The sequence below is a fragment of the Coregonus lavaretus genome, assembly GCF_964263955.1.
Source record: "Coregonus lavaretus genome assembly, chromosome: 37".
NCBI lineage: Eukaryota > Metazoa > Chordata > Actinopteri > Salmoniformes > Salmonidae > Coregonus > Coregonus lavaretus.
In genome coordinates this window covers 4,796,160-4,809,615 of record NC_140024.1, presented here as the reverse complement: position 1 = coordinate 4,809,615, position 13,456 = coordinate 4,796,160, and the positions used below count along the sequence as shown (strand labels likewise).

Genomic DNA, 13,456 nt, shown 5'->3' with positions numbered 1-13,456 from the left:
CGTGGAGCCCTTTGCGGCTCAAGTGAGCTGAGGCTGCCGAAAGCTAGATGATTGGCGCCGTGCATCCTGGCGTATTTTGGGAGGCACACTGTTATTGTAATTCTTCTGTAAAGTCATTTTGGCAACGTTTGGGGGCTTGTCGCTGTATGCCCTGGGAGAAGGGATCCTTTTTTTCTGTAATTTCTCTATTTTCTACAGCTTGTCTGAGAAGGACTGATATACCACTTGCGCCTCGCTGCCGTTCAGCAGACACTAATACTCCAGGGTAGAGTGAGAATGTATTAAGCTTATTTCACCCAGTTAAGGTAATGGAGAAAATTTACATAAGGATAACTGAATTTTGCCCCGGAGTAATTGAATGCTTATTGGATTTCAATTTGAATTAAGTGAGTGTCTTAGTGCCAGAAAGGCCACACACACACACACTCCCTCTTTGACACACACCTTACACAATCCCCTTTTCAATATGCTTTCAACAAAAGGACTAAACGCTTTGCTGTAACCAAGGTTATTATAGTAAACTAAAACTGAAACTAAAAACGAATCATGAAAGAACAATTTAGTACACTGAAATAAAATAATTAACAATCCTGTTAGAAAAACTAAAACTATACTGAAACTATTATCTTTGACTCCAAAAATAAATACAAATAAATAAAAACCATCATGAATTATGTTCAGTTTTAGTTTTTGGGGGGACAAATATCTAATGGGGTTTAGTGGGATTTTCAAGCTTCTGAATCTAGTGGGTACATTGAGCTTGGGCGCGTTCAAGCGGATCACTTTTGTCAAGTTGGTGACCGCCTTTCAAAGTGTGTTGCATCATGGGGATAAAAATTGTCCGAATTGCACCTCATGTCGACTGCATGAACAAAACTCATGTGATCAAAGGTCATGAAGTTTTGACTCGATCTCCATCGAGAGAGGAGCAGATTTTTTGTATATGATAGTAAAACATTCTTATGATGACTATAACATTTGTTGCCACCTGCAAATCTTCTCATAAAAAGAATATTTCAGCACTCTGTCTGCTGAGGCAAATGTGCAGAACTGCTAAACTAGGAACCAATCAGAACTCCCGTACATACCCCTCATGATGAGGGCAGCCAATGGCCTGCTTCTATCTAAGATGTAAACACAGCCTCACGTGAAAACTCGAGCTGTTATCTCTGTGTTATGAAGGCTGAAATAAGATAAATATCTGTTTTTGAGTGCACTTGAAAAATGCAGGATGCAATGTGAATTGTCTTCATTGTATGCAGAGGTAACTCTGTTGACCACTTAACCAATTTATTGAAAGCTAGCCAATGTTACAGTTTGTCTATCCTAGCCAGCTACTGTAAATGTAAATTAGCCTGCTAAGGAAGCTAGTGTTTCATTAACTCTCTCTCTGTCAGTGAACTAAATTGTTTTATCATGTTTTGGCATGGTAATACAGTGCCTTCACACCCCTTGACTTTTTCCACATTTTGTTGTGTTACAGCCTGAATTTAAAATGGATTAAATTTAGATTTTTAAAATGGATTAAATTTAGACACACAATACACCATAATCTCAAAGTGGAATTATGTTTATAAAAATGTTTACAAATGAATAAAAAATGGAAGCGGAAATTGCTTGAGTCAATAAGTATTCAACCCCTTTGTTATGGCAAGCCTAAATAAATTCAGGAGTAAAAATTTGCTTAACAACTCACATGATAAGTTGCATGAACTCACTTTGTGTGCAATAATAGTTTATAACTACCTCATCTCTGTACCCCACACATACAATTATCTATAAGGTCCATCAGTCGAGCAGTGAATTTCAAGCACAGATTCAACCACAAAGACCAGGGAGGCACTAAAGTAATACTGCAAAAAATGTGGCAAAGCAATTCACTTTTTGTCCTGAATACAAAGTGTTATGTTTGGGGCAAATCCAATTCAACACATTAAGGAGTACCACTCTCCATATTTTCAAGCATAGTGGTGGCTGCATCATGTTATGGGTATGTTTGTAATCATTAAGAACTGGGTAGTTTTTCAGGATAAAAAAGAAACCCAAACTCCTAGAGGAAAACCTGGTTCAGTCTGCTTTCCACCAGACACTGGGAGATGAATTCACCTTTCAGCAGGACAATAAGCTAATACACAAGGCCAAATCTAACTTTGAAAAGAATAATGGGCAAATGTTGCAATCCAGGTGTGGAAAACTCATAGAAAGAGTCACAGCTGTAATTGCTATCCACACAGATTGGTGAAGTAATTTAATGAGCTAAATGTAAAAAACAGGTTAAAAAAGGAACAGAAAGGCAAGATATAAACTGGTACTTTTCTTTGGTTCGAACTGGTTCCAAACTTTATTTTGCTTGTCGGAACAGTGGAATGAAACAAAAAAATGGTGGTTCTGTTCAGAACGAAACGATTGGGTTCCAACCCCTTTTACTATGACTGAGTGAGGCATGTTTTCCATAATGTACGTTTCATGCATATACATTAGAACAAAGAACAACATCACATTTAGTGTTTCAACATTTATTGAGTATGGAGACAAATAGCAAAGGTGCCTCAGGCAGTATTTGAAGTATCTAAATATAGTGTAACCTACCAATCAATGTAGAGAGAGAGAAGTGCCGTGGGGGGCACAATCTTACAATGTTGCAGTGCAGAAATGAGAGCTTTACCATCTATGACAAAATGCTGAGCCTCTGATGGAGACAGTAGAACTGTCATCAGTATCCCCCTTCACTCTAGGAGCATTCATGTGCCAAGGCCCTATAGGTGTATCGAAAGGATCCCACCCTGGTCACCGTGGCTTGACGACTCATTGCGAGCTCACAGAAGAGGGCTCCGGGCAGCCGAGCGGAAATGGCGGAAAACTAGACAGCCTGCGGACCTGTCATCTTTTTACTCTTCCTCTATTTCTGCTGCTAAAGCCACTTTCTACCACTCTAACCCTAGGAAGCTCTTTGCCACCTTCTCCTCCCTGCTGAATCCCCCTCCTCCTCCCCCTCCCTCATCCCTCTCTGTGGATGACTTCGTCAACCATTTTGAAAAGAAGGTTGACGACATCCGATCCTCATTTATTAAGTCAAATGACACCGCTGGTCCTGCTCACACTGCCCTACCCTATGCTTTGACTTCTTTCTCCCCTCTCTCTCCAGATGAAATCTTACGACTTGTGACGGCCGGCCGCCCAACAACCTGCCGCTTGACCCTATCCCCTCCTCTCTTCTCCGGACCATTTCCGGAGACCTTCTCCCTTACCTCACCTCGCTCATCAACTCATTCTTGTCCGCTGGCTATGTCCCTTCCGTCTTCAAGAGAGCGAGAGTTGCACCCCTCCTCAAAAAACCTACACTCGATCCCTCCGATGTCAACAAATACAGACCAGTATCCCTTCTTTCTTTTCTCTCCAAAACTCTTGAGCGTGCCGTCTCTAGCCAACTCTCCTGCTATCTCTCTCAGAATGACCTTCTTGATCCAAACCAGTCAGGTTTCAAGACTGGTCATTCAACTGAGACTGCTCTTCTCTGTGTCACGGAGGCACTCCGCACTGCTAAAGCTAACTCTCTCTCCTCTGCTCTTATCCTTCTAGACCTATCCGCTGCCTTTGATACTGTGAACCATCAGATCCTCCTCTCCACCCTCTCCGAGTTGGGCATCTCCGGCGCTGCTCACTCTTGGATTGCGTCCTACCTCACAGGTAGCTCCTACCAGGTGGCGTGGCGAGAATCTGTCTCCGCACCACGTGCTCTCACCACTGGTGTCCTCCAGGGCTCAGTTCTAGGCCCTCTCCTATTCTCTCTATACACCAAGTCACTTGGCTCTGTCATATCCTCACATGGTCTCTCCTATCATTGCTACGCAGACAACACACAATTAATCTTCTGATAACCAGGTGGCGAATCACATCTCTGCATGTCTGGCAGACATATCAGTGTGGATGTCGGATCACCACCTCAAGCTGAACCTCGGCAAGACGGAGCTGCTCTTCCTCCCGGGGAAGGACTGCCCGCTCCATGATCTCGCCATCACGGTTGACAACTCCATTGTGTCCTCCTCCCAGAGTGCAAAGAACCTTGGCGTGACCCTGGACAATACCCTGTCGTTCTCCGCTAACATCAAAGTGGTGACCCGATCCTGCTGGTCCATGCTCTACAACATTCGCAGAGTACGTCCCTACCTTACACAGAAAGCGGCACAGGTCCTAATCCAGGCACTTGTCATCTCCCGTCTGGATTACTGCAACTCGCTGTTGGCTGGGCTCCCTGCCTGTGCCATTAAACCCCTTCAACTTATCCAGAACGCTGCAGCCCGTCTGGTGTTCAACCTTCCCAAGTTCTCTCATGTCACCCCGCTCCTCCGCACACTCCACTGGCTTCCAGTTGAGGCTCGCATCTACTACAAGACCATGGTGCTTGCCTACGGAGCTGTGAGGGGAACGGCACCTCCTTACCTTCAGGCTCTGATCAGACCCTACACCCAAACGAGGGCACTACGTTCATCCACCTCTGGCCTGCTAGCTCCCCTACCTCTACGGAAGCACAATTCCATCTCAGCCCAGTCAAAGCTATTCGCTGCTCTGGCACCCCAATGGTGGAACAAGCTCCCCCACGACGCCAGGACAGCGGAGTCACTGACCACCTTCCGGAGACACTTGAAACCCTACCTCTTTAAGGAATACCTGGGATAGTATAAAGTAATCCTTCTTCCCCCACCCCACATAAAAAAAGGTGGTTGTAGCTATCATAAGTTGAATGCACCAATTTGTAAGTCGCTCTGGATAAGAGCGTCTGCTAAATGATGTAAATGTAAATGTAGCCAACCGATGTAGAGAGAAGTGCCTTAGCCGAATGCAATCTTAAGATCGTGTAGTCCCAAAGACGAGAACTCTACCATCTACGGCAAAAGTATGGGCTCCTGACGGGGTAAATATAATATTCATCACTGCATGTTACAATAGTAAAACAACGTCAAACTGATTGAATTTAGTCTACGAGATGCTCTAACAAGCATGTGCGTCTGTAGTTGGTGCTCCTCAACTCTAAAATGCACTAGAATGTGTGGACTGTGTAAGAGAAAACCCACAAAGAAAATAGGCAAATGCATATGGGGTCTCAATGTCTAATAGTAACGGCAGGGCTAGTTCAAACTGCAGTAGGACGGTTCTCCTCACAGGTGAGGGAATCAGCTGACCCATGCTTGGTGAATAGAACTTGATGATCTCTGGGAGCAGGACACAGGAGAGGAGAGGAAAGCTAAATAGATCATGGTTAGACAAAAGTGAGGGACAAGAATTAATCAAAGAAATCATCACAGCAAAGGATTGTAGTTTATGAGCTAGAAATTTCAACAACTAGGATAAGGATAGAGGCAGGGTGCTCTAGGCCTATTGACAGGGATAATGTGGCATTTCTTATTTGTTAGCATGAATTAAATTAGTGAGTCCAGCCATAAGGAATGTAGTAGCTGTACAATACTTGTCCTATAGATTTTTGTAGTCTTAAATTATTGCCTGGAATAATGATAGCTAAAACTCCCTGTCCTGGAATAACATGCTGCATGGTGTCCACCCACCAACAATTTGTTTGTATATTTAAAAAACAAACATATTTAGCATTCATTTAGCAGTAGCTCTTATCCAGAGTGACTTACAGGAGCAATTAGGGTTAAGTGCCTTGCTCAAGGGCACATCGACAGATTTCTCTGAACACATTTTGTTGTAGTCGTCTTCAAAGTTATTTTCAAGGGTCGCAAAAAGCAAAATTAGCATAACATAAGCTGAATTAAATGTAAAAGGCTTTGAAAATAAAAAGCTTGATATAAGCTCAGTGCTCCGTTGACATTTCACAGAGATACGCTTGTTTTTGTGAGAAATCTTCAAAAAATAACAGGAATTTCGAATTAATATGAAAAGTGTATACTAAAATATATAAAAAAATACTACATGACATGTCTCAAAATCGATATCCATCTTACCTCTATATTTTTTTATGAGAACAGTCTTCACAGCAAAATGCTATCTGGCTGGGGGATACTCCTTTCTCATATATCAAGTCTCACTTTTTGACCCATTCCACACATCTGCTGTTTGTTATGTAGAATAGGAGGGGGTCTCGTGCTATAAAATATCTTTGTATGTGAGAGTTCTCAGCCCAACACTCAAGAGTGTTGGGTGGACAAGCCTCATTATTGCAATAATGAATCAATTTTAAATAAAGATGATTGTTTGACGAAATGACAAAGTCTCTCTCACCCCCACAGCATCAGTGTGTCTAGCCACCTGTCACCAAAACCTCTCTTTTTTACTGTCTTCTTTGTTGATCCATTCTAGAGTGTGGATCACTCTCCACTGTTGGTCAGCCTTTCCAGGATCTCCTTTGAATAGAGGGAAGAAGAAGAGAGCATCTAGATGTGGCTTGATGCTACTGAGCACAATGCTCGGGGAGAGAGACTTGAGTACCTCCAGTTGTTTGATGTTATCTGGAAGTCTCTTCTCTCCCTTGTCAGAACTACCATTTTCATGTCCTGCGCTATTGGTGGGTATATTCATCTGTCTTCAGAGAGGGCTAGGGGGAACTGAACCCCGAAGTCCACAACCTCGAGTGGCAGGAGATGCTAATCTGTCAAGTCGAATTCCATGACTTCGCTCCAGGTGTGGAATTCTTCATCTTTCCCTCGATCCTGACTCGTCTCCCAGTCCCTGCCGCTGAAAAACATCCCCACAGCATGATGCTGCCACCACCATGCTTCACCGTAGAGATGGTGCCAGGTTTCCTCCAGATGTGACGCTTGGCATTCAGGCCAAAGAGTTCAGTCTTGGTTTCATCAGATCAGATAATCTTGTTTCTCATGGTCTGAGAGTCTTTAGGTGCCTTTTGGAAAACTCCAAGCAGGCTGTCATTGTGCCTTTTACTGAGGAGTGGCATTCCATCAGGCCACTACCATAAAGGCCTGATTGGTGGCTTGCTGCAGAGATTGTTGTCCTTCTGGAAGTTTCTCCCATCTCCACAGAGGACCTCTGGAGCTCTGTCAGATTGACCATCGGGTTCTTGGTCACCTCCCTGACCAAGGCCCTTCTCCCCCGATTGCTCAGTTTGGCCGGGCGGCCAGCTCTAGGAAGAGTCTTGGTGGTTCCAAACTTCTTCCATTTGAGAATGATGGAGGCCACTGTGTTCTTGGGGACCTTCAATGCTGCAGAAATTTTTTGGTACCCTTCCCCAGATCTGTGCCTTGACACAATCCTGTCTCGGACCTCTACGGACATTTCCTTCGACCTCATTGCTTGGGTTTTGCTCTGACATGCACTGTCAACTGTGGGACCTTATATAGACAGGTGCGTGCCTTTCCAAATCATGTCCAATCAATAGAATTTACCACAGGTGGACTCCAATCAAGTTGTAGAAACATCTTAAGGATGTATGGAAAAAGGATGCACCTGAGCTCAATTTCGAGTCTCATAGCAAACAGTCTGAATATTTTTTGTATTTAATCCATTTTAGAATAAGGCTGTAACGTAACAAAATGTGGAAAAAGTCAAGGGGTCTGAATACTTTCTGAATGCACTGTAACTGCATTTATGAGCGCTGTGCATTTTGTTCTGTGGATATTGATTCCTTTTTTTGCAATGTCTTCAACAACACATCCCAGGTGATCTTCAGTTGCAAAGTTGGTTATTCCCTCTTGCAAATGTAGTGCCTGTGTCAAACAATGCTCTTGCATTAGAAAATGGAGCAGCATTTCTCTTGTGCTTCTCCGTTTGTGCATGAGAAATAAGATAGATGTGGTGGGCTCACATTTCTGATTTGCAATACCTAGAGTAAGCTATTCTGTCATCTCCTGGGATGGTCTGAATCCATTTCATTATACCCCATTCTCCTTCAGTCTTTGCATTATTTTCGCCCATATTTTGCCCATTTACCTGGCATTCTGACAGTAGAATCGTGTCTAGCCAGTAAGCTAGTGTATCAAATCAGTTCCTCTGTGCTCACCTCTGAATTTAAACAATATCTGTTGATGACTTTCCAAATGCTATATAATCCATCATTGATGATATATGATTGATAAAGTATGGTTACATTTAATTTGCTCTCTTGAACCTTCCCTTAGAAATGACTTTGATAGCAACAGTGAACCTATTAAATGGAGATTTCTCAACAATAATTCTCACGATAGCACATTGGTTATAGTCAGTGAGAAATATCAAGGCTAAGCAGGGCTGGGCTTGGTTAAAACCCTTGATCGGAGACCGAAGGAGTCACCAACCTTTTCTGAGTCAAGATCACTTTCTGAGTCAAAATGCAAGCAGAGCTCTACCGTTCAGACTTCCCGGTGCTAGGGCTGCTGAATCAAGTGCACCTACCGCGAACAGTGCGAAACGAATAAAACAAATTGGAACGCAGGGCTTTACCGTTGTTGTTTTTTACAGAAATGTTTGGTGACCGACTAGGAATGCCTTGCAGATCGACCAGTCGATCGTGATCGACCGGTTGGTGATCAATGCTGTAGATAGTTCAACTCTCCAGTAGGAGGTGCTGCCCTGCCTATTGTTTTTGTCTTATAGTGGATATTACGTTGAAGATCTGACATTGTTTCAAAGGTACAAATTCAACATATTTTATTCAAGGTTTGTCTATGTCGAAAAATTGGTTACCATGATTGGTTGAAATGTAACCCTCAAAACTACGTTGATTACTTTTATTAAAAAATCCTATGTATTTTCCAGATAGATTCCATGTCACAATACATTGACAAATTACATTGAAACAACGTTGATTTAACCATTTTGTACCCAGTCGGTTTGATTTCACACAGTGTATCTGCACATGTGCACGGGAGCGCTTCATACTGCTACAACGTGGTAGCTATGGGACCAAAACAGCTAAGAAGTTTAGAGTCGCGCTTCAATGCTCCTGGTTGTTGCGGAAATTTAACCACTACTACTGTTTACTTCGTACATCTACATCACCTCACTGAGTCTACCTTTAAACCTGACATATGACCTGACCCATCACCTTCCCCACAGTGGCAAGAAGAGACATCCCAAAAGCCTCCCAGGCATAGGTTACTTTCTGTCCCTAACACTAAAACCAAAACTGAAACTAAATAATAGAACATCGAAATACACATCTGCAGGGCAGAATTAGGCCAATATCCACTAATAATAAAAACTCAAAAAATAGCAATTAAGTTTTGGAAACATCTCAAATACAGTGACCCCCTCTCATATCATTCCCAAGCCCTGCAACACAGACAGACAGACAGACAGACAGACAGACAGACAGACAGACAGACAGACAGACATATACACACACACACACACAGATTTTTGTTTCTGAAAACAGCAAAGCCGTGCATTAAAGGGGAAGTTCACCCCAAAACTCTTCTGGGCCCTTTATAACACTTGCCTTGCTGTTTGTCAGTACCCCCAGACAGTGTCTAGGTCCATTGGTTGAGTCTTTAGATTTCTGTATTTTTATATCAAAATGCTGAATTTCTGAAATGACCTAAAATGCATAAAAAATTATGTGTATTTAATGTTACATAAACTACGATTGATGTCTTGGCATTGAATTGCCAAATAAAGAGACGAAAGAGGACGCAAGGATTATGCAATTGAGATCTTCCCACAGAATCCTACGCACCCGTGCCCTCATCATTGAATAGAACGGGTGTTCCCATTCAAGACAATGATGGCATAATGGGTGGACTGCCGGCCATTGCAATTGTACCCATAGGAGCAATGCAGGAAGTAAAAGCAGGGAGTATACCCATCAATCTGTGATTTGTTTAATTAACTCAACTGACATTACTAAAAATACATTCCATTGCATGAGCCACATCTGTAGCATCATTTGAATGAACATTCCACATTACCATGGAAATGATTGCGTCACGCACGGCAAGCGGTACCGATGCGCCAAGTCTGGAACCAACAGGACCCTGAACAGCTTCTACCCCAAAGCCATAAGACTGCTACCCGGACTATCTACACTGATCCTTTTTACACCAACTTTTTTTGACTCATCACATACGCTGCTGCTACTGTTTATTATCTATCACTTTATTCCTAGTTATATGTACATATCTACCTCAAATACCTCGTACCCCTGCACATCGACTCGGTACTGGTACCCCTTGTATATAGCCAAGTTATCGTTACTCATTGTGTATTTATTATTACGTGTTTTACTTTTCTATTATTTCTCTATTTTCTCTCTCTCTGCATTGTTGGGAAAAGCCTGTAAGTAAGCATTTCACTGTTAGTCCACACCTGTTGTTCACGAAGCATGTGACAAATCAAATTTTATGACAACACCAGGCAGCCATTGCAAGTGTACCCATTAATTCATCAAAAAGAAAGGAGGACCGAGGCACACTTCATATAATTAATTAAAATGCCTTTATTTGAATGGCATGTTCAACGGAAACAAAGTTTGAAAAAAAACCTCTGACGCGTTTCGGCTGCATGGCCTTCGTCAGGGAGTGCAAAAATACGATAATACAATGTCCTCTTTTGAACAGATTTTTCCAATCAACCCTGATTAGAAGAGGGAGTGGTTACAGAATTAATTGGACAACACCTAGTAAGCATGAGTTGACCAGTCAAATTGCCAGGGTTAGAGGATACAAGCCTGTTTTATTCATTCTGATTTCTATGCCTATGAGTTTACCAGAATGAATACACCCCTGAGGTAGAGAATGGTGCTGTTCCAGGTGGTCTGCATAGCAGTCACACGGCACGCAGCCACCAATGATTGCATGACATGTTACTGATGGCGTTCCATAACATCACACTGCCATCATTAGGCTAAAGTTAGTCGCAAAGTTCGGCTGAAAAGTTTTGCCACCAGCTCCTCCTTGGTTGGTTTTTCAACCGAGGCGATGTTGGGAGGTAGGTCTGGTGTGTCAACTTTGAAGTCTGGGTCTTTTGTATATGATCTGTTTATCTTTCCGCCGCTTGACAGCCTGCTGGATCAATCATTTTTCTAAAGTTGCATTTTTTCTGTTCAGACACTTCTCTACCCAGTCCTTGGTGTTATGTTATCCTGTCCTACTGCCTATCCTGGTGGCAACTTTCTGAGCTAAACTGACCAAGACTCACCTCCAACAACACATTATACCTCACATAATTTTGCCCAAAAACAATGACAATTTCTCCCAACCAGTGGCAAATTGACTTTTTAGGTGAGCGCTGATGCTGCCATGTGATAAGCAGTGCCCACTTTGTCAAAGGCAGGGGTGCAAAATATTTTGCTTGTCCATTCCCAGCACGCCTCTCCAGGGTGCTGTTGGAGAGATGCATCGCTGCGGCGCTCCACCAACGTTCCGTAAAAAAATTATCTATAATAAATCATGTAGCAGATATAGGATATGGCAGAAATATGGCCTTTTCTGTAGCCTACAGGCTGGAGATAGAATGTATGACAATGTAATGAGACGGACACTTTTTACATCATGCAGGTTTCTCCGATCAAATACCCTAACCTAAATGGCACCCAATCAAATAAAAAATGTGCCGTCATGTTAACGAACAACATATCCTAAAAACAGGACAGGTCACAGTAAAATGGACAATACGGAATGGACAATCACAACTGTTGTCCAGGAGTTTCATCCCATTGTCACGATCAGTGGTTTAATGTTTGTAGCCGTACATTCTTGACAAGCTGATCATAGCGAACATTTTTATACTTCTGCATTTCCCGCTCTATAAACACATTGCAAATAGGCTCACGATAACTCCTGATAAAGTTGGGTAGCTGATATTAAGAGCTTAAATAACCAAATTAATTAGTCACAGGAATCCGGACTACAAAAAGCCAATGCAACGGCCTGTTTAACAAAATGTTGGGCCTACCACATGGATAGGCATCAGTGGAGGCTCCTCAGAGGAGGAAGGGGAGGACCATCCTCTTCAGTGAATTTCAGAAAATAAATGGGGGGGAGAGAGAGAGACAGAGGATACAATGAACATCCCTGTCATTTAGCTCCAGACTTTTAAAAGGGCAACCATTTCCAGTTGAAGAGCTCTGCCTGTTTCATCTTATTAGAAGCATAAATACCTTAACGCTGTCTGAAGAGGTAAAAAGCATACCCCATGACAAGACCTCTATCACATCTAAGTGATAATTGTATTTGTCAGCATGTATTGCCCCCCCCCCCCCAGGTTATAACTGATAGAAAAGGGGTCTGGAGGTCACTGGCTCCTAGGAGGGAATGGGCCTTGGCAGTGATTGCTTTCCAATGTACAAGGCCTCATTTTATTACCAAAGAGGACATGCGCGTTCAATTAGTCAAAGGGGACCATCGAATCAGGATGCTGTAGAGACCCAAATTCCCAGATCATGCAGAGGAAAGGATTAAGGAAGGTCATGAAGGGCGAGTATAGAGAGAATGCTAAAGAAGAGATAGACATCTGTGAATTTGAAGCATTGCGGACACATTTGACAGCCGTGCAGGCATCAAAGGAGTGAGGGGACAGATGCTATCGCCGTGAGACTGACACGATCAAACAGACACACACAGTCAAGAGCCCCCAAGTGTAAAAATATACAATTGTGTAGTAGATGGACCGAATTGACAGCAGCCACTTTTGTAAAAGATTAAGATAGATGTGATAATGAATTAGAGTGTGACTATATCAATAATGATACCCGTGATACAAACAGGTTTCCGCATGCATAGGCTGAACACAAACAGGCAGAAATACACCCACATAGAAATACAGAAACTAAACTCAATGAAGCACACCCACACAATCACTCATGTAACACCTATACAGTCAGACAGACACACACACACACACACACTGGACTCACCAAGACTTGCCATATCTCAAACACCCCCACCACACACACCCCAAATACCAAAAAGCTGGACTCACCCAGAAGAGGAGGTTGAAGAAGACCATGCCGTAGCGCAGGCCCCTCATGCAGCCCTCAGCCATCCTGCAGCGCCGCAGCTCTAGGAGGAAGATGAAGGAGAGGTCCAGGTAAAACACCACATACTTCTTCCCCTGCGAGGTGGTGTAGCGGCCTTTAGCTGCCTGCGGTCCAGGCGCCGTGTGGAAGCCGAACGCGAAGGGCGGCCGTTTATACTCGTACTCGCCACTGTAGCTGTGGAAGCCCGAGGTGAAGGGCGGCGTCTCGGGCTTGCTGTCCAGTGAGGGACTGCGCCGGTACGGCGTCTCTTCCGTGCTCGAGCGCCTCATGGACCAACCGGAGGTGAGACACTAGCAACAGCCTAAGTTTTATTCCAATCCCCTCTTTCAAGAGCTTCAAGACGTCTTTGAGAGCCCACACAAAAGTCACTTAAGACCTGAACAGAAACACAAAGTCCAAATAACGTGTCCTCAGTGGACAAATGTGCATAGTTGTGGTGCCTGTAACGTGGAATAGCAACTGTTCCCAATAGTTTCTAAGCTAACCAGCCTACAGTGTTTTCACCACAGAAACTGAAGTGGGATCAGG

At 43.3% G+C, this 13,456-nt stretch overlaps 1 protein-coding gene across 1 annotated transcript in view; it reads right to left on the bottom strand.

Annotated features, from left to right (window-relative positions):
• Positions 1 to 13,212, bottom strand: part of LOC311111470 (tetraspanin-4-like) — a 56,700-nt gene extending 43,488 nt beyond the window's left edge. Inside the window, exon 1 of the mRNA XM_084154205.1 lies at positions 12,871 to 13,212. Within this exon, the coding sequence (XP_084010331.1) occupies positions 12,871 to 13,197 (327 nt within the window). The 5' untranslated portion in view covers positions 13,198 to 13,212. The remainder of the gene's footprint in view (positions 1 to 12,870) is intronic.
• Positions 13,213 to 13,456: the final 244 nt, after the last annotated feature.